General features: G+C 41.8%; 1 protein-coding gene across 3 annotated transcripts in view; it reads left to right on the top strand.

Annotated features, from left to right (window-relative positions):
- Window positions 1–24,811, top strand: part of LOC129818648 (netrin receptor UNC5C-like) — a 190,196-nt gene that overhangs the window by 148,603 nt on the left and 16,782 nt on the right. For 2 of the 3 annotated variants that reach the window (XM_055874752.1, XM_055874751.1), the window contains 2 exons: window positions 20,402–20,593; window positions 22,428–22,787. In XM_055874752.1, coding sequence (XP_055730727.1) covers window positions 20,402–20,593; window positions 22,428–22,787 — 552 coding nt within the window. Of the gene's footprint in view, window positions 1–8,570; window positions 8,631–20,401; window positions 20,594–22,427; window positions 22,788–24,811 lie in introns of all 3 variants that reach the window. The other variant, XM_055874750.1, reaches the window with a different exon arrangement.

The following is a 24,811-nucleotide window of genomic DNA, read 5'->3' as shown; positions in this document are numbered from 1 at the left end:
CTCTCTGTCTCTGTCTCTGTCTCTGTCTCTGTCTCTGTCTGTGTCTCTGTCTCTGTCTCTGTCTCTGTCTCTGTCTGTCTGTGTGGTTAGGAGCCATCCTGTTTCTCACTGCACTCCCACAAGACACCTCCACCCACTTCCCCTTTATCCCTTTCTCTACTCTGTTTCACACTTACATTCACATCCTTGCACTGACATACACTTACCACTCACGCACACACACACTTTTTCTCTTTCCGTCACACACACTTTCCGCTGTTTTGGAGTAAAATTACAGGAGACAATGTGTATCTTTGTTCCGCCCTGGGCCCTAGAGAGTACATCTAGAATAGTCAGTGTGTGTTAAACAACAGCCTCGTCACCACACCACCAGGCAGCATTACTGTAAGCTATTACCCTTGTCACAGAGTGGGCATTCAGGAGCTATATTTAAAATAATGATAAGTGATTATAATGTACTTACAGGGAAGCTCATAATTGCTGAGCTACTACGATTGCTGCTCTAATTTAAAAAGCACGGGCTTCCATCGGTCCAATGAGAGGAAGCACAAGCACAGACATGCTGCTTTTCCTGAACGCCCAATTATATGTGTTGACAAGCAGGCTAGTATTTGTTTCCCTGTAGCTCTCTCGCAACATTTTAGAAGTATTAAAGGTGGGGGGGAAGGCAGTAGAGTTTCCTGGCGTTTCCTCCTAGTGCTCCGCAATCATCCTATAAATGTTATTGTTTTGCTCTTAGCTCCTCTTGAAAACACAGCCTAAACCCAGCTTGTGGTCGGACCGCTGGAGATTTTCCGTAGGCGGAGAAATGCTCGTTGAGAAGTTTTTTTTTGGAGAGCGAGAAACACACAGTTCAGTTGAGCCAACAATCCTGCCTTCTTTTCCCTTATTATACATTCAGAGAGCTGCAGAGATCAGAAACATACTGTAGCTTTCAGCTGCTTTGTTCTGTGTGCTGCAGACTCGCAGGGTAAAACCTTTTCCACTTTGAAGTCGTGCTTATCTGCTAATTCTGAGAGGGAGGGAGAGAACGCGAGAGAGAAAGGGGGAGAGCGCTGTAGGCAGGAGCAAGAGTGTTCTTGTCAAATTAAAAGTAAGGGGCGAGTCTTTTTGAAATCACTCCCTTCCTAATAAAGTCTTTAGGGTGAGAAGCCCACACACTGCCTCTGGTTCCTCTACGGTTCCAGTGTGACACTAATAGAACCCAGACAGTCACCGCACTCCAATAACACCATGCAGACGTTCCAGATGTTCTATATGACACTAATGGGACCCAGACAGTCTTTACATGTCCTGTGCCGTATAGGATGCAGATGGTCACATGCATTCCACTAATATGTTATGTTGTACAGTAGCCAATCGACTTGTAAATAATGCAGACATAGCTGCTCCATACCATGAATATGACCTATATAGTCACCACATTCCATCATGACATGTAGATTGTACCTATGTCTGACTGGTATGATCCAGATGATGTGAATGTCACTAATATAATGAATACAAACAACGGTACATTTACTGATTCCTAGTGCATATTTAGCAAGATGGATAAGCTGTGTGTATACAACTTTGTCACACTGAAGTTGTGGTTGATCTGTTGTTTTAAATGCAGGTGAAATAATTCAAATAGCAGCATTGAGATGGAACAAACATTTTCTTCAGCCTTTTTTATTTTATCTCAGCGGGCTGTGAAGCCCTCGTGAAGCTCCCTCTCTCTCCCTCTTTCCCTCTCTCCCTCTCTCTCGCTCTCTCCCAGAATAAGCCCATTGCAGAAGCATTAGTTCTCTGTTAGATTAATGGCCAGTTTGCAGAGGATATATACCCATATCCATATAGATTTAGGATCGTTCCCTGGATTGATTTTAGGAAAGCTAAGAGGGTGAAGCCACTTATGTCAACGCTAATAACCATCTCCACCCGCATTTAGGAGAGCGGCCCATTATCTAAAAAGCTCACATTATGGCAAATATGATTGGGAATGGAAGATGTGTGCAATCTGAACTCATCTCGCCCACTGATTTTCCTCTCTGTCCACAGGTCTGGGATCAGCACTAATAGAGACCATTAGATTCTGTTCCAGTTTGATCTCATGTTTGTTTTTTAAAAATTCATTTTAAACACTGCAAAATGTAATCCATCTGATTGATTTGATGAACTAATTAGTCAGACGAATAGCAATGTTGCTCACCCTGATTTACTACTATATACTCGTCATCAAACTTGCTTATTTATAACCTTTATTCTGGAAACGGGGCTAAATATTGAAGGATAGATGAATAAAGGGGTCAGACTTTCACTGTAGTAACAGTATATCTAACCGTCCTTAGTGGTGAGTTCAATGTGAAGGTAGTTTGACCCTCTGTCCCTCATGTGCTTGTGCTTATTTTCTAATTCTTTCATTCTCGCTCTCTCTCTCTCTCTCTGTCTCTGTCTCTGTCTCTCTCTCTGTCTCTGTCTCTGTCTCTGTCTCTGTCTCTGTCTCTGTCTCTGTCTCTCAATTCAATTCAATTCAATTCAAGGGGCTTTATTGGCATGGGAAACATGTGTTAACATTGCCAAAGCAAATGAGGTAGACAATACACAAAAGTGAAACAAACAAAACGAATTAACAGTAAACATTACACATACAGAAGTTTCAAAACAATAAAGACATTACGAGTGTCATATTAAATATATACAGTGTTGTAACAATGTACAAATGGTTAAAGCACACAAGTTAAAATAAGTAAGCATAAATATGGGTTGTATTTACAATGGTGTTTGTTTTTCACTGGTTGCCCTTTTCTTGTGGCAACAGGTCACAAATCTTGCTGCTGTGATGGCACACTGTGGAATTTCACCCAGTAGATATGGGAGTTTATCAAAATTGGATTTGTTTTCGAATTCTTTGTGGATCTGTGTGATCTGAGGGAAATATGTGTCTCTAATATGGTCATACATTGGGCAGGAGGTTAGGAAGTGCAGCTCGGTTTCCACCTCATTTTGTGGGCAGTGTGCACATAGCCTGTCTTCTCTTGAGAGCCATGTCTGCCTACGGCGGCCTTTCTCAATAGCAAGGCTATGCTCACTGAGTCTGTACATAGTCAAAGCTTTCCTTAAGTTTGGGTCAGTCACAGTGGTCAGGTATTCTGCCACTGTGTACTCTCTGTTTAGGGCCAAATAGCATTCTAGTTTGCTCTGTTTTTTTGTTAATTCTTTCCAATGTGTCAAGTAATTATCTTTTTGTTTTCTCACGATTTGGTTGGGTCTAATTGTGCTGTTGTCCTGGGGCTTTGTGGGGTGTGTTTGTGTTTGTGAACAGAGCCCTAGGACCAGTTTGCTTAGGGGACTCTTCTCCAGGTTCATCTCTCTGTAGGTGATGGCTTTGTTATGGAAGGTTTGGGAATCGCTTCCTTTTAGGTGGTTGTAGAATTTAACGGCTCTTTTCTGGATTTTGATAATCAGTGGGTATCGGCCTAATTCTGCTCTGCATGCATTATTTGGTGTTCTGCGTTGTACACGGAGGATATTTTTGCAGAATTCTGCATGCAGAGTCTCAATTTGGTGTTTGCCCCATTTTGTGAAATCTTGGTTGGTGAGCGGACCCCAGACCTCACAACCATAAAGGGCAATGGGCTCTATGACTGATTCAAGTATTTTTAGCCAGATCCTAATTGGTATGTTGAAATTTATGTTCCTTTTGATGGCATAGAATGCCCTTCTTGCCTTGTCTCTCAGATCGTTCACAGCTTTGTGGAAGTTACCTGTGGTGCTGATGTTTAGGCCCGAGGTATGTATAGTTTTTTGTGTGCTCTAGGGCAACGGTGTCTAGATGGAATTTGTGGTCCTGGCGACTGGACCTTTTTTGGAACACCATTATTTTGGTCTTACTGAGATTTACTGTCAGGGCCCAGGTCTGACAGAATCTGTGCAGAAGATCTAGGTGCTGCTGTAGTCCCTCCTTGGTTGGTGACAGAAGTACCAGATCATCAGCAAACAGTAGACATTTGACTTCGGATTCTAGTAGGGTGAGACCGGGTGCTGCAGACTGTTCTAGTGCCCGCGCCAATTCGTTGATATATATGTTGAAGAGGGTGGGGCTTAAGCTGCATCCCTGTCTCACCCCACGACCCTGTGTGAAGAAATGTGTGTGTTTTTTGCCAATTTTAACCGCACACTTGTTGTTTGTGTACATGGATTTTATAATGTCGTATGTTTTACCCCCAACACCACTTTCCATCAATTTGTATAGCAGACCCTCATGCCAAATTGAGTCGAAGGCTTTTTTGAAATCAACAAAGCATGAGAAGACTTTGCCTTTGTTTTGGTTTGTTTGGTTGTCAATTAGGGTGTGTAGGGTGAATACATGGTCTGTTGTACGGTAATTTGGTAAAAAGCCAATTTGACATTTGCTCAGTACATTGTGTTCATTGAGGAAATGTACGAGTCTGCTGTTAATGATAATGCAGAGTATTTTACCAAGGTTACTGTTGACGCATATTCCACGGTAGTTATTGGGGTCAAATTTGTCTCCACTTTTGTGGATTGGGGTGATCAGTCCTTGGTTCCAAATATTGGGGAAAATGCCAGAGCTAAGGACGATGTTAAAGAGTTTTAGTATAGCCAATTGGAATTTGTTGTCTGTATATTTGATAATTTCATTAAGGATACCATCAACACCACAGGCCTTTTTGGGTTGAAGGGTTTTTATTTTGTCCTGTAACTCATTCAAGGTAATTGGAGAATCCAGTGGGTTCTGGTAGTTTTTAATAGTTGATTCTAGTATTTGTATTTGATCATGTATATGTTTTTGCTCTTTATTCTTTGTTATAGAGCCAAAAAGATTGGAGAAGTGGTTTACCCATACATCTCCATTTTGGATCGATAATTCTTCGTGTTGTTGTTTGTTTAGTGTTTTCCAATTTTCCCAGAATTGGTTAGAGTCTATGGATTCTTCAATTACATTGAGCTGATTTCTGACATGCTGTTCCTTCTTTTTCCGTAGTGTATTTCTGTATTGTTTTAGTGATTCACCATAGTGAAGGCGTAGACTCAGGTTTTCCGGGTCTCTATGTTTTTGGTTGGACAGGTTTCTCAATTTATTTCTTAGATTTTTGCATTCTTCATCAAACCATTTGTCATTGTTGTTCATTTTCTTCGGTTTTCTATTTGAGATTTTTAGATTTGATATGGAAGCTGAGAGGTCAAATATACTGTATATATACTCTCTCTCTCTTTCTTTCTTTCTCTTTCTCTCTCTCCCCTCTCTCTCTTTCTCTCTCTCTCTTTCTCTCTTTCTCTCTTTCTCTCTCTCTATTTATTTCTCTCTCTCTTTTCTCTCTCTCTTTCTCTCTCTTTTTCTCTCTCTCTCTCTCTCTCTCTCTCTCTCTCTCTCTCTCTCTCTCTCTCTCTCTCTCTCTCTCTCTCTCTCTCTCTCTCTTTCGGCCTGTCTTAGTTGATTCTGATGTTGTTTTCCAAGGCTGTGGTAACTCCGCTCTCAGACAGATGACATTTTGTTGACATATCGATCTGTAGAAAGGGTAGGGCTGACTGCAGCACAAGGTCTAAGACAGCCTTTATTCTTATCAAACACCAGACACTGTGAAATATCACTACATTGTATTATATTTACCTCAAGGCTTGTATTTTAATGTTTTTTTTTTTTTTTGCTGAATTATATAATTGTATGTAATATAGTCAACATTTACCACTAAAATAGATAGGGCTAGACAACAACATTAGTATATGTCTAATTGTAGTCGTTTTGGGAATGGAAGATTCTTATGCATAATTCCATGTTAAATATGTACAGTTGAAGTCGGAGGTTTACATACACTTAGGTTGGAGTCATTAAAACTCGTTTTTCAACCACTCCCCAAATTTCTTGTTAACAAAATATAGTTTTGGCAAGTCGGTTAGGACATCTACTTTGTGCATGACACAAGTCATTTTTCAAACAATTGTTTACAGACAGATTATTTCACTTATAATTCACTGTATCACAATTCCAGTGGGTCAGAAGTTTACATACACTGAGTTGACTGTGCCTTTAAACAGCTTGGAAAATTCCAGAAAACTATGTCAAGGCTTTAGAAGCTTCTGATAGGCTAATTGACATCATTTGAGTCAATAGGAGGTGTACCTGTGCATGTATTTCAAGGCCTACCTTCAAACTCAGTGCCTCTTTGCTTGACATCATGGGAAAATCAAAAGAAATCAGCCAATATCTCAGAAAAATAATTGTAGACCTCCACAAGTCTGGTTCATCCTTTGGAGCAATTTCCAAACACCTGAACGTACCACGTTCATCTGTACAAGCAATAGAACACAAGTATAAACACCATGGGACCACGCAGCCGTCATACCGCTCAGGAAGGAGACGCGTTCTGTCTCCTAGAGATGAACGTTCTTTGGTGCGAAAAGTGCAAATCAATCCTAGAACAACAGCAAAGGACCTTGTGAAGATGCTGGAGGAAACAGGTACAAAAGTATCTATATCCACATAAAAATGAGTCCTATGTCGACATGTCGACCACTCAGCAAGGAAGAAGCCACTGCTCCAAAACGTCCATATAAAAGCCAGACTACGGTTTGCAACTGCACATGGGGACAAAGTTCATACTTTTTGGAGAAATGTCCTCTGGTCTGATGAAACAAAAATAGAACTGTTTGGCCATAATAACCATTGTTATGTTTGGAGGAAAAATGGGAAGGCTTGCAAGCCAAAGAACACCATCCCAAATGTGAAGCACGGGGGTGGCAGCATCATGTTGTGGGAGTGCTTTGCTGCAGGAGGGACTGGTGCACTTCACAAAATAGATGGCATCATGAGGATGGAAAATTATGTGGAAATATTGAAGCAACATCTCAAGACATCAGTCTGGAAGTTAAAGCTTGGTCGCAAACGGGTCTTCCAAATGGACAATGACCCCAAGCATACTTCCAAAGTTGTGGCAAAATGGCTTAAGGACAACAGAGTCAAGGTATTGGAGTGACCATCACAAAGCTCTGACCGCAATCCTATAGAAAATTAATGGGCAGAACTGAAAAGCGTTTGCGAGCAAGGAGGCCTACAAACCTGACTCAGTTACACCGGCCAAAATTCACCCAATTTATTGTGGGAAGCTTGTGGAAGGCTACCCTAAAACGTTTGACCTAAGTTAAACAATTTAAAAGCAATGCTGCCAAATACTAATTGAGTGTATGTAAACTTCTGACCCACTGGGAATGTGATGAAAGAAATATAAGTTGAAATAAATCATTCTGTCTACTATTATTCTGACATTTCACATTCTTAAAATAAAGTGGTGATCCTAACTGACCTAAGACAGGGAATCTTTACTAGGATTAATTGTCAGGAATTGTGAAAAACTTCTGACTTCAACTGTTGCTAAGATACAGTACATATGGGAATCAATCAATTATAAAGACTACTTTAGCCAGCCATGCCTGTTGTTGGGGACACAGATGTAGAAACCAGTCATATTACTATTCAGGAAGTATCTGAATAAATGACTGAAGAATAGACAATGATTTCCAGTAGGAGCACCTCTCTCGTCCACAGCTCAGCCTTGTCACGTTGAAAGAACAGCCCCAATGGAAACTGGGCCTACAGCGTTGGTTTCCTTTAGGAAGCTCTCGCTAAAGCAGGTTTTTACAGTGGCAACAGACTCACTCAGCATGAATATAAGTAAGCAGGATGGGTCCAGAGGTCCCATCATTTAGGCCTGTTCTGACAGTCAACTCCCCCGGCTCTCTGTCTCGGTCTCCTCAGTCTGATTACATGTACACACTTGCCCCATCTATCACACTATAGATTTGACTGTCCATTGACTTGTCTACCTATCCCCCCTCTTCCTCTCCATCAGGAGCTCATTGTTTGTCTGTTTGTGTATGTCCCAGGTGATGGAGTGATGCGTGTGACTGTGTGTGTTCCCTGGAAACGTGTCTGTGTGTGTTTAGTGTGCGTTCTCTGGGGTGTTTATTGTTTTTGTGGCGTTGTGTTTAGGCCTTTAAATCACAGTAAGTGTCAACACAATATGGATATGTGTGGTGTGTTCAGTCATTTCCATTTTGACCTTCCCTCATACAGCTCGACCATTCCTCACCCCCTCCACCTCTAATGTGGGAGGTGATTCCCCAGCCCAGCTGTGACAGATGCAGCGCGTCGGTGCTATTGACCCTGGCATTCTCCTGCTGTCTGTCAGCCTCAGCTAGCTCCTCCTCCCATCCTCCTCTCCATTCCTCCTCTCCTCCTCTCCCCACAGCCATTCGCTAGTGCTGCTAAAGCACTAAACCCATGCAGCTGATGGATAACACCACTTCCCCACAGGCCCTCCTCCTCTCGTCCTCTCCTCTCCTCCAACGCCCCTGCTCCTCTCCTCCCTCTCTCCACGCACGGCCCATAGAGAATGAGAGAGGAGAGGGGAGCGTCCAGATCAAGAGAGATTGTTTCCCTGTGCCATCATTCCTCATGCCTTCTCTGTTGCATTGTTTGTTTTTCTGTTTCTTTTCAATTTGATTTTCATCCTCCTGTCCCACCTCCTCCCCCTCTCCCTCCTCTCCCTCCTCTCCCTCCTCTCCCCAAGGTTCCTTTTATCAGAAGTCCTCTGAATTCAACAAAGACAAGATTGATTTGGGATATCCATGTGAGTTATTGTTTTTATTTATGTATTCATTCCTTTTTTTGTTCTTTTTTTCACGAGACACACTTTCATGGCGAGGTATATGCATGAGGTCTTTACAGTATCTGCATAACAAGCATCTAACAAGCAGGCATTTGCAAACATTGCTCCACTTTCCTATTCGCAATGATGTTTTTACATAGTTATTTGGTCAGATGACAGTGCATAAAGACCTTATATATATATATAAAGTGTAAACCTTATTTCCCATTGTCCTCCATAATCACTGCCCTGTACCCTGCCATGCCTCACACTCCTTCTTTCACTCCCCCTAGCCTCCTGTGGTAGCTCCCTCTCTCTACCTTTTTGTCTCTCTGCTTTCTCTCGTATCGCGTACCTTGGCTGCTTGACTATCTGTTTTCACCCTGACTGGCCCTCTTACCCTTGGCTGGTAGTGCCTGTCTATCATGTTGGTGCTCATTGTCTCTACGCTGCCAGCCTGCCACTGTCTTACCCCAGTCCACAGGGATTTGGTATTTTATTAGGATCTCCATTAGCTGTTACGATAGCAGCACCTACTCTTCCTGGGGTCTACACAAAACATGAAACATGAAATAATACAGAATATTAATAGACAAGAACAGTTCAAGGACAGAATGACATCAATGTAAAATGTCACACATAGCCTACATATCAGTATATACACACAATATCTAGGTCAAATAGGGGAGAGGCGTTGTTGCTTTATCTGTTTGCTGATCACTTTAGTAATCTTTGATCGAAGGAAGTTCCATGCAATCAAGGCTCTATATAATACTGTACGTTTTTTGAATTGGTTCTGGATTTGGGGACTGTGAAAAGACCCCTGGTGGCATGTCTGGTGGGGTAAGTATGTGTGTCAGTGTAGCATCTTTATAACCATTGAATCAACCATGACAGTTTACAATTCAAGGTAACACAAAGTAATGTAGCCTCCTCAACTTGCTCAACAGCCACATTATTCATCATCAGATTCAGCTGTCTAGAACTTAGTGAATGATTTGTAACAAATACAATGCTCTTAGTTTTAGAGATGTTCAGGACTAGTTTATTACTAGCAAGCCATTCTAAAACTCACAGAAACTCTGTTTAGAGCTGCATTGATTTCACTAAATACACACACAGGCATTGTTTAATGCCAGTGGCAGATCATTGGTAAAAATAGAAAAGAGTAAAGGACCAAGAGAGCTGCCCTGCGGTGCACCACACTTTACATGTTTAACATTCCATTAAAGAAAACCTAAGTTCTAATAGATAGATGGCTCTGAATCCACAATATGGCAGAGGTTGAAAAACCATAACACATACGTTTTTTCAACAACAGGTTATGTATATCAATAATATCAAAGGCTGCACTGAAATCTAACAATACAGCTCCCACAATCTTCTTATTATCAATTTCTTTCAACCAATCATCTGTCATTTGTGTCAGTACAGTACATGTTGAGTGCCCCTCTCTATAAGTATGCTGAAACTCTTTTGTTAATTTGTTTACAGACAAATAGCATTGTATCGGGTAAAATTCTTTCCAAAAGTTTGCTAAGAGTCGTCAGCAAGCTGATTGGTCGGCTGTTAGAACCAGTAAAGGGTGCTTTCCAATTCTTGGGTAGCGAAATTACTTTGACTTCCCTCCAGGTCTGAGGACAAATATTTTTCTATCTAAGTTGTCAATACGAGTTGGTTTCTCATTTTTGATTCACAACAATAATTTTTCTGCCTCACCCGCACTAAATCTAAATTACAATGCTTTCTCTTCATTGTTAGGTATTTTATGCATGAATATGATGGCTCGCAGTTTGTTGTTGTCATTTCATGCCTACGTTTGCCTACTTTGCCAATTAAATAGTCATTAAAGTAATTGGCATTAACCTGTTTGGCGTGCAAGCCCGACGTCGGTGCACTTATGACAACAGCCAGCTCAAAGTGCAGGGCGCGAAATTCAAAAGATTTTTTTTTTTAATATTTAACTTTCACACATTAACAAGTCCAAGACACCAGATGAAAGGTACACATCTTGTGAATCAAGCCAACATGTCCGATTTTTAAAATGTTTTACAGGGAAGACACAATATGTAAATCTATTAGCTAACCACGTTAGCAAAAGACACCACTATTTTTACTCCATCAGTTTTTTACTCCAACAGTAGCTATCACAAATTCGACCAAATAAAGATATAAATAGCCACTAACCAAGAAACAACTTCATCAGATGACAGTCTGATAACACATTTATTGTATAGCATATGTTTTGTTAGAAAAATGTGCATATTTCAGGTATAAATCATAGTTTACATTGCAGCTACAGTCAGAAATTGCACCGAAAGCAGACAGAAAAATTACAGACACCAACGCCAAATAACTAAATACTCATCATAAAACATTTCTGAAAAATACATAGTGTACAGCAATTGAAAGACAGGCATCTTGTGATTCCAGACAATATTTCCGATTTATCAAGTGTTTTACAGCGAAAACACGATATAGCGTTATATTAGCTTAGCACAATAGCAAACATCACACCAGCATTGATTCAAGGCAAAAATAGCTATAACGTATAAACCACCAAAATACACTGCTCAAAAAAATAAAGGGAACACTTAAACAACACAATGTAACTCCAAGTCAATCACACTTCTGTGAAATCAAACTGTCCACTTAGGAAGCAACACTGATTGACAATAAATTTTACATGCTGTTGTGCAAATGGAATAGACAAAAGGTGGAAATTATAGGCAATTAGCAAGACACCCCCAATAAAGGAGTGATTCTGCAGGTGGTGACCACAGGCCACTTCTCAGTTCCTATGCTTCCTGGCTGATGTTTTGGTCACTTTTGAATGCTGGCGGTGCTCTCACTCTAGTGGTAGCATGAGACGGAGTCTACAACCCACACAAGTGGCTCAGGTAGTGCAGCTCATCCAGGATGGCACATCAATGCGAGCTGTGGCAAGAAGGTTTGCTGTGTCTGTCAGCGTAGTGTCCAGAGCATGGAGACGCTACCAGGAGACAGGCCAGTACATCAGGAGATGTGGAGGAGGCCATAGGAGGGCAACAACCCAGAAGCAGGACCGCTACCTCCGCCTTTGAGCAGGAGGAGCACTGCCAGAGCCCTGCAAAATGACCTCCAGCAGGCCACATATTACACAATGCATATAGAGTTTGTTCGAAAATGTGCATATTTAGCGGCACAAATCGTGCTTATACAATGAGAATAGTGTCCATAACGTCAAGCAATCTGTCCGGCGCCATCTTGTAAAGGCACCTATTCTTATCGAAAACTATTCATAAACTTGACTAAAAAAATACAGGTTGGACAGCAATTGAAAGACAAATTAGTTTTTAATGCAATCGCTGAATTACATTTTTAAAATTAACCTTACTGCGCAATACAGGCTGCAATAACGCAAGGCTACACTGCAGGAAATGGCGTCATATGCATTTGACATTTTTCAACAGAACAATGAATTATCAGCATAAATAGTTCTTACTTTTCGATGAACTCCCATCAGAATCTTGGGAAAGGTGTCCTTTGTCCAAAATAATCGTTGCTAGGTTGGAGAACGTCGTCTTCAACGTTGCAATTAGCAGTAAACAATAGCCATGTGGGCCAGAGATACCCAACTTCCTACAACGTCACGAAAATAAATACCCGAAAATCGCAATATACTGACATAAACTGATATAATTCGGTTTAAAATAACAACATTACGATGTCTTCAACACCTATATCGAATAAAAACAGAGCCGGATATATCTAGGAGCTAAAACGGGAGCTTCTAAAATGACATGCCAAGACCCTCCCTGCGTCAGAGCGAAGAGTGGAAAGATGGGACACTTCGGTTCCAAGCAATTTATAACCTTTGGGAACTACGTAGAAACTCCATTTCAACTCTCCCTATTCGCTGACACCCAGTGGAAGGCTTATGCAGTGCATCTCAACCAATAGAGGACAGGCAAATTAATACACAGGTCTCAGAACAGCCAGCAAAATTCTGCATTCTGACATACACATAGGAAAATTGCCCAGTCCAGTTCTGTTTCACCCACAGATATAATTCAAACGGTTTTAGAAACTAGAGAGTGTTTTCTATCCAATAGTAATAATAATATGCATATTGTACGAGCAAGAATTGAGTACGAGGCCTTTTTGAAATGGGCACCTTTTATCTGGCTACTCAATACTGCCCCTTGAGCCCAAACAGGTTAAAATCCAAATGTTTTGGGATAAATGAGCCATCTGATTCAATGAAAGGTGGAGTTGAATTAGTCGTTCTGCCCATAATTTCATTTAAAGTATTCCAAAGCTTTTTCACATTTTTCTTTATGTAATTTATCTTGGTTTCATAATACCATTTCTTCTTGGTTTTGCTCAGTTTAGTCACATTTCTCAAATTACAGTAGATTTACCAATCAGATGAGCAGCCAGGCTTATTCGTCACTCCTTTTGCCTCGTCCCTCTCAACCATACAGCTTTTCAATTCCTCATCAATCCATGGAGCCTTAACTGTTCTAACAGTCAGTTTCTTAATAGTTGCATGCTTGTAAATAAATGGAAGAAACAATTTCATAAATGCATCAAGTGCAGCATCTGGATGCTCCATATTACATACATCAAACCAACAAATATTTTTCTATCTTTAACGTTGGAATCAGTACAAAAGCTTTGTATGATCTCTTACACACTATTTTAGGCCCAGCCTTTGGAACTTTGGCTTTTCTAGATATGGACACTATATTATGGTCAGTACATCCAATGTGTATGGATACAGCTTCAGAGCAGAGCTCTACAGCATTGGTGAAAATGTGATCAATACACGTGGATGATGTAATTCCTGTACTGTTTGTAAATACAACTCTGTTAAAATCACACAAATTATCAAGAATTGCACACACATCCAGATAATGAATGTTCACACTTGGTGGCCTATAGCATCACCCCAAAATAATAGGCTTTAGATGAGGCAGGTGAACCTGCAACCACAACACTACAACAGCATTAGACATGAGATCCTCTCCAAGCTTTACAGGAATATGGCTCTGAATATATGCAGCAACACCTCCTTCATAGGCATTCCTGTCTCTTCTGTAGATGTTATATCCCTGCATTGCTACTGCTGTATAATCAAAGGAATTCTCTAAGTGAGTCTCAAAGATGGACAATATGTGAATGTTATCTGATCTTAGCAAGTTATTTATTTCATGAATCTTATTTCTAAGGCCACATACACTGAGTGAAACGTTAATATTAACTTAATATTCAGTTGCATCCCTTTTGCCCACAGAACAGCCATAATTCACATGGGCTCTACAAGGTGTCGAAGGCGTTCCACAGGGATGCTGGCCATGTTGACTCCAATGCTTCCCATAGTTCTGTCAAGTTGGCTTGATGTCCTTTGGGTGGTGGACCATTCTTGATACACATGGGAAACAGTTGAGTGTGAAAAATCCAGCAACGTTGCAGTTCTTGGCACACTAAAACTGGTGTGCCTGGCACCTTCTACCATACTCTGTTCAAAGGCACTTCAATATTTTGTCTTGCCCATTTACCCTCTGAATGGCATACATACAAAGTCCATGTCTCAATTGTCTCAAGGCTTGGAAATGCTTCTTTAACCTGTCTCCTTCCCTTCATCTACACTGATTGAAGTGGATTTAACAAGTGACGTCAATAAAGAATCATAGCTTTCACCTGGATTCACCAGGTCAGTCTACAGTGCATTTGGAAAAAAATATGTTTCCACATTTTGTTACGTTACAGCCATATTCGAAAAAGGTAGGAAAAAAATCTAATCTTCACACATTAACAAAAAAAGCCAAAATAGGTTTTTAGAAATGTTTGCAAATGTATTAATAATAAACTGAAATATCACATTTACGTAAGATTTCAGAACCTTTACTCAGTACTTTGTTGAAGCGCCTTAGGCAGCGATTACAACGTTGAGTCGTCTTGGGTATGACACTACAAGCTTAGCACACCTGTATTTGGGGAGTTTCTCCCATTCTTCTCTGCAGATCCTCTTAAGCTCTGTCAGGTTGGATGTCCAGGATCTGGCTGGGCCACTCAAGGACCTTCATAGAGTTGTCCTGAAGCCAATCCTGCCTTGTCTTGGCTGTGTGCTCAGGGTCGTCCTGCTGGAAGGTCTGAGGTCCAGAGTGTTCTGAAGCAGGTTTCCATCAATTTCTCTGTACTTTGATCCGTGCATCTTTCCCTCAATCCTGACTTGTCTCCCAGTCCGTGCCGCTGAAACACATCTCCACAGCATAATGCTGCCACCACCATGCTTCACCGTGGGGATGATGCCAGGTTTCCTCCAGACGTGACACTTGGCATTCAGGCCAAGGAGTTCAATCTTGGTTTCAATCTTGTTTCTCATGCTCTGCGTGTCCTTTAGGTGCCTTTTGGCAAACTCCAAGCGGGCTGTCATGTGCCTTTTACTGAGGAGTGGCTTCCGTCTGGCCACTCTACCATAAAGGCCTGATTGGTGGAGTGCTGCAGTATGGTTGTCCTTCTGGAAGGTTCACTCATCTCCACAGAGGAACTCTGGAGCTCCTTCAGAGTGAACATCAGGTTCTTGATCACCTCCCTGACCAAGGCCCTTCTCCCCCGATTGCTCAGTTTGGCCGGGCAGCCAGGTCTAGGAAGAGTGTTGGTGGTTCCTAACTTCTTCCATTTAAGAATGATGGAGGCCAATGTGTGAATGATGGAGGCCAAAACAGAAATGTTTTGGTACCCTTCCCCAGATCTGTGCCTCGACACAATCCTGTCTCGGAGCTCCACGGACAATTCCTTCAACTTCATTGCTCGGTTTTTGCTCTGACATGCACTGTCAACTGTGGGACCTTATATAGATGGGTGTGTATCTTTCTAAATCATGTCCAATCAATTGAATTTACCACAGGTGGACTCCAATCAAGTTGTACAAACATCTCAAGGATGATCAATGGAAACAGTATGCACCTGAGCTCAATTTCGAGTCTCTTAGCAAAAGGTCTGAATACTTATGTAAATAAGTAAAAAAAAAAAAAAATGTTTAAAACAATTGCAAACATTTCTTAAAACCTGTTTTTACTTTGTCATTATGGTGTATTGTGTGTAGATTGATGAGGGAAAACAAGTATTTAATCAGTTTTAGAATAAGACTGTAACGTAACAAAATGTGGAAAAAGTCAAGGGGTCTGAATACTTTTCCTAATGCACTGTATGTCATGGAAAGAGTGTTCCGAATGTTTTGTACACTCAGTGTATATTAATATGGGTTATTTTAAACTCTTTCCTGGGTATCGGAGATGAACATAACATGAAGATAAAATAAACAAACACACAATGGTTGGCAAGGACATTGTTCGGGCTAATAGAGTCAGTCAATCAGGCACTTGTGAGTGTCAGTTAGTGTATGTGTGCGTTTGGGATGTGGGGCTAAAGCTAGTGACCCGGAAGCTAGGCTCTCTCACTCCTCCCACCCATTTGGGAGGGAGGGGGGACAATGAGCCTGTTGTAGTGGATGTAAGCAATGTCCCCACGCTCTCTGGTAGCTTTCATGGCTGGGATAAGTTATTTCCGCCTCTGGTGTAAAACTTTCGAGTAGTCCTCATTAAGGAAGATATTGGTTCCTCTCATGTTCTTGGCTCTCTCCAGAACAGCCGTCTTGTTCTTATACCTTAGGAACTTGACCACTATTAGCCTGGGTGTGTCACCTGGGCTGGTTGCAGGTTTTCCAGACCTGTGGGCGCGCTCCACCTCAATCTTCCTCTGATCTGCAGCTCCTCAGACTCTGTCCAGGTCTCATGTGGAGACTCTGGCCATCCACAACAATGTTATTTCTCCAGGATTGTCTCTCTGTTTTCCCTGTCATCTGTAATAATGATTCACAGACAGTGCTGATGTCGTCTTGCCTGGATTTACAGTTTGTTGTCATCTGGCTATAAGTCTCTTTTAGGACATCCACCTCTCTATGGGAGAACTGCAAACTGTTCTTAAGATCCTAGACCTCTCTGGTCAGGTTGTCCATTTTTGTATTAGTTGAGTCCATCCAAGACTGAGGCACCGAGTCTGCCAGAAATATTACTCCTCTATGTCTGCTCTCGCTCTCTCCTTTACCTCTTTCTCGGGCTCCGCCTCTACGTAGAAAATGAAGTGTTTGATTTTTCTCCTTTTCCGACAGTTGCTCGTGTTCAAAGGGATGTATTAATCTAAGTGACACATTTTAATGCTCGCACTTAGCAGGTTGCTGCCTTTCTCATCAAAGCACGGCTAGGAGATTCTTCGAAGGTGGGGCTATATGTTAAATAACTGCAGGGGAGCTTGGCAAAGGGAGCACAGTGAAATTACATTTTCAGACTTTCATCATTTGATTCTGGCTGTTTTGTTCTCTCCTCTGCTGTGTGTCAGAGTGGGGATTAGTGGCCTAACATATGTATCTGTGGAGAATCTGCTGTCTTTAATGTGAAGTCTATGTTCAGACAAGGGGTATACTGAGGGCTGCATAGGGTGAGCTGATAGGGGTTGAAAGAAGTGAATGTCTTAAGATGCCTGTGTACTGGAATCACCGCACGTCATCTGCTTTATTCATGCATTCATAAACCTTTAACCAAAGTAACATGATCTGTTATTGTTTTAATCCTGCATGGCGCTCTGCACTTCTGGCAAATACATAACCTTCCTAACCCAAGATGTCATTTGTGAAATGGCCACTAAAAGCTTAAGTGTTTCCCTTTAAATAGCGAGCCATTGTCAATTTATCTTCCCGTCTGATGTTTCAAGTTTTAATGTCGCGTGCAGACGTACAGTGAAACACATTTCTTGTCAGCTCTAAACCCAACAATTCAGTAATTGTATTCAATACGATGTAGTACTTAACATAACATAAGGTAGAACAAAAACACACGAGAAATAAAAATAAGAAATACGAAGAACACGATAAAGTAAGTAAGTAAGCATATTATATACAAGGTAAGTTCCAGTACCATATTTACAATGTGCAGGGATACTGGAGTGATGGAGGTAGATATGCAAGGGGTAAGGTAACTAGGCATCAGGATATATGATAAACAGAGTAGCAGCAGTGTATTATGATGATTGTATGTGTGCGTGTGTGTGTAGACTCAGTATAAATGTGTGTGTGTAGAATCAGAATAAATGTGTGTGCATAAAGTAAGTGTGTGTGTGTGTGTGTGTGTGTGTGTGTGTGTGTGTGTGTGTGTGTGTGTGTGTGTGTGTGTGTGTGTGTGTGTGTGTGTGTGTGTGTGTGTGTGTTGGAGTGCCAGTGTGCGTGAGTGTGTAGAGTCCTGTGAGTGTGCATAGAGAATAAAAAAATACAAATAATGCCAGGGTCAAGGCTGGGTCAACTCAGATGATGTCGGGGTCAAAAGGCTGCTCTTCTCTGAGGCAGGGCTGCGTTCAGGATATTAATGTGTTGGCACACCATCATTACACTGTGTGTGAAGGGCAGCGGGCAGCACTGCTTTGATCCTAGACGCTGATTAGTGCCTTTAAACATTGTCTGAACGAACGCCCAACCAGCTGAGGATGACTATACTCAAACAGACAGTAGAAAGACTAAACTCGACAGCAGCACTGTATTATGATACTGTAGACAACACTGACATCCTATATGCTACGACAGACAGAACGGCACAGCTCACGTAATGCGAGAAAAAGCCTACAGCGCATATTTCCATTTACCATACTTTTCCGTTCTCCCAGAACATTTCTTCTGCTGCCTAAGTACTCCCTCTTGCCCCCTCTTCCTCCCACCCCCGCATGTGAAAATAGAGGACTCAGATTGAGTGCCATCTGCATCACTTAAAGACATCAGGCTAATATACGCAAATGGTCCAACGTTCATACCGGTTAGTGATTTATGGCTGTGGGGGCTGGAGCTGTGGTTAATACTGCCATCTACTGGTACACCATTGATCAACACCATTTGGAATCCATTTTCCAGTCATACAGAATGAAGCCATCAATGGCTCTTTGATCTGAGCCTTTGTTCCATGATGTTCTCTTTTGATTACTGATAATTTATGGACTCCCATCTATTAGTGTTGATTTGTCCCTCACGACATCTCACCATACACGGCTTGAAATCCTTTGTTCTTCTTCGGTTTTCACTCAATCTCTCTCCTCTCTCTGCTCTGCTCTGTCTGTCTTTCTGTCTCTCTTTCTCCCCTCTCTCTCCCCCTCCTCTAACTTTCTCTGTATTTCTCCCTCTCTGTCTCTCTCTCTCACACTCCCCCGCACACACACACTTTTCCAGTGGCATTTAGACACCTGTAAAGAAGGCTCTATTTTTCACATGTCAGTTTTTTGACAGTGAAGGATATTCTTTACAATTACCAACATCACAAAAGGCTTTGACACTGTTTCCAAGGCCATCCATCTTCAACTGTCCCACTATAATGATGGCCTGTCATTACAGTCTGGGTTCCACACACAGCCATTAGAACGAACAGAACCAAACCTCTGCTCTTAAAATCACCCATTCCCCAGCTGGAAGAAAAGCTCTGGGAGGGAGAGATGAAAGGAGAAATATATTTCTAGATCTTATCATAGAAATGAGAGAACAAAGCCGGAGAAATAGAGGAATGTTAGTGTATGTACTCAATCACAGATCCCTGTAATTAACAGCTGACCAACATATCTTTTTGAACCAGGGTTTTGATCTGCTTGTTAGAACCTATGCTTCACAGATGTGTCATTGATCTATGCTATTACTGTACTGTAGTAACTGTGTTATTCAGAGCTAATGGTAATGCATACCATGGTACGGAGAATGCTTTCATGCATGTCATACAATATCCCACCCCTCTATAGTCTCTCTCTTTCTCTCGCTCTCTCTTTTCTCTTTCTTTCTTTCTCTTTCTCTCTCTCCTCTCTCTCTCTTTCTCTCTCTCTCTTTCTCTCTTTCTCTCTTTCTCTCTCTCTATTTATTTCTCTCTCTCTTTTCTCTCTCTCTTTCTCTCTCTTTTTCTCTCTCTCTCTTTCTCTCTCTCTTTCTCTCCTCTCTCTTTCTTTCTCTCTCTTTCTCTCGCTCTCTCTTTTCTCTTTCTCTTTCTCTTTCTCTCTTTCTCTCTCTCTCTGTTCTCTCTCTCTCTGTTCTCTCTCTCTCTCTCTCTCTCTCTCGCTCTCTGTAATGTTGTCTATCTAATCTGCCCTTCATTTCAACTCTAAACTCCTGGCACATTAAACAGTCATTATCAGGACATTGGACCAGTACGGGTTTGACATTTCACTATGTCCTTGAACATTCCATGCGCAGTGCATATACTCCACCAACACCTACACGTCTTTTTATAGAAGGGCATGTGATGCAAAGGTGTAATTGTGTATAGTGAACCAGAATGAATTCATAGTATGTTGATGAGTGACTGATGTCATTAAATACTCAATGAGCAGGATATTGGGGTACTGATACTGTCCTTATTAAAAGACAGTATTTATTAGAAGACTGATAATACAACTGCCTATCACGTGACTAATGCAGTTAAAATGTACCCTATGAGGTGATTACATAGTTAAAGAGACTCTTTCTTTCTTTCTCTTTCTCTCTCTCCTCTCTCTCTCTTTCTCTCTCTCTCTTTCTCTCTTTCTCTCTTTCTCTCTCTCTATTTATTTCTCTCTCTCTTTTCTCTCTCTCTTTCTCTCTCTTTTTCTCTCTCTCTCTCTCTCTCTCTCTCTCTCTCTCTCTCTCTCTCTCTCTCTCTCTCTCTCTCTCTCTCTCTCTCTCTTTCTCTCTCTCTCCTTTTCTCTCCCCCCAGCTGCCCCCAGTACAGATGACGTTGCGCTGTACGTTGGCGTCGTCATTGCTGTGATCATGTGTCTGGTCATCTCCGTCATCGTGGCGCTGTTCGTCTACAGGAAGAACCACCGCGACTTTGACTCTGACATCATAGACACCTCGGCCCTCAACGGGGGCTTCCAGCCCGTCAGCATCAAGACGGCCAGAACAGGTGGGAGTCAGGAGGAGGGGTGTGTGTGTGTTTGTGTATTTTCGTATCAGAACAACAGGGGATAAATGAGTGTCACACAACCTCCCTATCTGTGTGACGTGTTAATGATGAGGTCTCTACCAGGAAGTTGACTTCTCTGCCCATATCATTAACCTGCTGAGACAGACAGACCTAATTGGCTCAGACACGCTGAAAGCGGATGTGTGTCAGAGATAATGATCTGAATGCAGATGTGGTGTTTGACTGCAGATGAGATGAGGTGGGAGCAGAGAAAGGTTACCCAGGATGTTTGTGTGGGCGAAGTGATGAGACTGGCTCTATTAGAATGCCGGTCACTAGGAAGTAGGGAGGGAGGGCAATCTAGCAGCTATCATTAAGGCTTAATTACGTCTCTCTGTGTGTGGGGTATTCAACTGTAATTAGATTTGGTCAGGACAGGATTGACTGGGCTGAGGACAGAGGCCGTGCTTAAAGGTTGGGACTGGGGAAGTAGGGAGACGGAGGCATGTGGCTTGAACAGTTTGATATTTTGGTGGAGAGGGTGATGTTAGATTTAGGCTGGGGTGATTAAGTCAGGCGATGGACAGAGAGAGATATAAAAAGAGATGCCAGTTCAGAGACAGGAAGAGGGATATTAAAAGGGATGCCAGTTCAGAGACAGGAAGAGGGATATAAAAAGAGATGCCAGTTCCAAGGACCCCTAAAGCTTACATCAACCAACTCGGGTTGCTATGGCAGCCTGCACCTGGCAGAGAGAAATAGAGACAAAGAGAGACATTAGACAACACTACAGGTGCTTCATTTACCTCTCTGTGCGTTGTCGTCAGCCCTCAGGTAAACACGCCACATGACGACGACACAATGTTGATTTTGATTTTGAATCCAAATAGGCTCACTCTTCAAATCCCACCGCTAGCTATTTACCGTAGTGGTAAATACATATTTACATGATTTCAATTTCTCTTACACTGTGTAAGGTAGAGAGGATGAGGAGCAGTGTGAAGACACAGAGTCTGTTACTGTAACAGTCCCCACCGGCCCACTCAACACCAACCATGAATATTCATGTGTGTACCTGTTAAGTAAACTGCTATATAATGATGCCATCTGTTCCTTATGACACACCGTGCTGCACAGCTATAGTTAGGGCTGGAGCTCTGAGCAACAGGACTCTTCACACGGTTTATGTGTAGAGTTGTTAAGTAAACACGTAACTCAACACAGTTTAGTTTAAGCAGGAGAGAGCTGAAACCAGCCGTGTAACGCCACAAAAAAATGTAACCGAAAGCTCAAAATAAATGTTACCCAAAGCATCTTAAAGGCCCAGTACCCTCAAAAATCTGTTTTTTCCTATGTTTCATATCACGTTGAACAGCAGCTGATAGAACTAACACTGTAAAAGTGTGAAAGAATGTGTTACTTCCTGTACAATCTACATAGGACCTTCTAATCAGCATGTTTGCATGGGCGAGAGTTTTGGCTTGACATCACCAGGCAGTAAATTATTTAATAGACCAATAACAAAGAGAGTTCCAAACCTCTCTGCCAATAACAGCACATTTTCAGTTTTCCCCTCCCCACTCAGACCACTCCCAGACAGACCAGCAAAAGTCTTGCTTGAGAAAGTTTTTATCTAAAAAGCCTTTTTTTATCAATGGAAATCCATTAAGGTCATTGTTACGAATGAAATTATTTTATATTGATATAAAAACGTCTGCATTAGGTCTTTAACAGGAAAATACTGACCGGTCCTGATGATGTGTTGGTCTGACTGCACCTCTCCTTACACCATAGTCTTACCACTGACATCACCGTTGTCCTCTCCTGTCCCCAGCTGACATTCTGACGGCACCCCCTGACCTGACCTCTGCGGCAGCCATGTACCGTGGACCCGTCTACGCCCTCCACGACGTGGACAACAAGATCCCAATGACCAACTCCCCCCTCTTGGACCCCCTGCCCAACCTGAAGATCAAGGTGTACAACTCCTCTGGTCTGGTCACCCCCTCCGAGGACCTGTCAGACTTCTCCTCTAAGCTGTCCCCCAAGCTGCCCCACTGCCTGCTGGATGGGGACACCATGGGGAGGAGGACCCAAACCCAGACCCTGCTCCGTACCGGTACCAGGGACCCCTCCTGTACCGCCCTGGGCTCCTTCAACTCTCTAGGGGGGCACCTCATCGTCCCCAACTCAGGTATGGGTCTTTATGGGTCTGTCTAAGAAGGAGGAAGTGTGGTACAGTCTCAAAGTGGGTTGGTGTATAGTATTTTTTATGTGTGTTCGGATAAAGTGACGAAAACAATGGTTTTCTTAATATAGCACAGTCAGTGCTACATTTTTTTTTTTAAATATGCATGCCAGCAAAGCCACTACACAACACAACACTAAACAATGCATTCATTGGACTATAACAGTGACAAACTGTGCCCACAAACTGTTAGGGCCTACATAAAGCTGAGTCCCAACACCTTACCACTGCTACACCAAGATATCAGCGGAGTCTTGTCTGGCAGCGAAACAGTTCATTCAGCCTCATTTACTCCCTTTTTAAAAAACATGGCTGACTTGCTTAAACAATGTGGTTTCTACTGACAATTGAGATGTACAAACTTTGGCATAAGGGGATGACGAGTGATAAGAGGCAATCCGTAATTTCGATTAAGACATTAATGAGCGAGCTGGGATGGATATAGTCAATATAAATATTTGTTCAGCACTTTTGAAATGTACAGGGACAGAATTCAGAACACTGGCCGTTATTACAGTATTCTCCTTGTACAGTAAGTCAGAACCGAGGGATGAATAAAGGGGGCATGTAAGCAGACAATGAAAGTTCTTTCAATATTCGATAATGACATTTCTCTAAAACAGGCTATACAATCAAATCAAATCAATTTTTATTGGTCACATGCACATGGTTAGCAGATGTTAATGCGAGTGTAGCGAAATTCTTGTGCTTCTAGTTCCAGCAGTGCAGTAATATCTAACAAGTGATCTAACAATTCCCCATCAACTACCTAATACACACAAATCTAAAGGGGTGAATGAGAATATGTACATATAAGTATATCGATGAGCGAGCGGCATTGACAAGGTGCAGTAGATGGTATAAAATACAGTATATACATGTGATATGAGTAATGTAAGATATGTAAACATTATTAAAGTGGCATTATTTAAAGTGGCATTATTTAAAGTGACTAGTGATCCATTTATTAATAGGCTATATGTGCACCACCAAGTCAGAACAGTAGGCTAAATTATTAGGGGAAAAGGGACACAACATACACTTAGTATTACTTTCTTAACTACAATATATTAGCATATTACATCATTTATACAGCAGCATACAATACATTCTTGGACTCGACTTGTTGTGCTGTGCTCACTTGAACAGGAAGGTGGCGCGGCGGTCCTTCGTTGGCAAATTTTTGTCATCAAAGTCTGGCATTCTTGCGATTTATGGCGCTTTCAAGGCAACTGGGAAGTCGGAAAAAAATAAGGTTGAATCATGACGTTAGTGATCTTCAGGTCGGAGCTCTAGAAAGAGGCCCAAGTTCCCGATTTGGAATTCCGAGTTGGACGACCGTTCAAAATGTATTTTCCCAGTCGGAGCTCATTTTTTCCCAAGTTCCCAGTTGTCTTGAACTCTGAGATTTCCCAGTTCCAAGTTTCCAGTTGTTTTGAAAGTGGCAGAAATCATGCTGGATTGACAGCATGGCCAATATTGAATGTTTATCCTTTTAAACTTGGAAAAGAGACCCTTAAACCCAGACATGGGACCACACACCCACTCCACTGAATGGCAGGCTAGTGATTGCTTTGCAATGATTGAGGTTAGCCACTGATTCCTTCCAAACCGCTCATAGTTGAATTTGCGATTCCCAACTTGTTGTGTAATGTTTATGTCCAATGGCCGATGAGCACCGATACATTTTATCTATAATTTTATCTTCATATGACAAGGATGGAAAAGGATTTGCCAGTAGATCATTGACTTGATTCATGAGGATGACTGCTAGCTAAGATTGTGATGTTGAAGTACGATGTTGACATGATCAGTCCAATCAAAGTTGCTGTAAGATATAACGTGATTTGACGTCATTTTATGTGCTATTTCATAGTTTTGATGCCTTCACTATTATTCTACAATGTAGAAAATAGTACAAATAAAGAAAAACCCTTGAATCAGGAGGTGTGTTCAAACTGCCCCACCTG

The sequence above is a fragment of the Salvelinus fontinalis genome, chromosome 21 (assembly GCF_029448725.1).
Source record: "Salvelinus fontinalis isolate EN_2023a chromosome 21, ASM2944872v1, whole genome shotgun sequence".
Taxonomy (NCBI): domain Eukaryota; kingdom Metazoa; phylum Chordata; class Actinopteri; order Salmoniformes; family Salmonidae; genus Salvelinus; species Salvelinus fontinalis.
The sequence above is the reverse complement of the archived record's forward strand: the minus strand, read 5'-3'. Positions and strand labels throughout refer to the sequence as shown.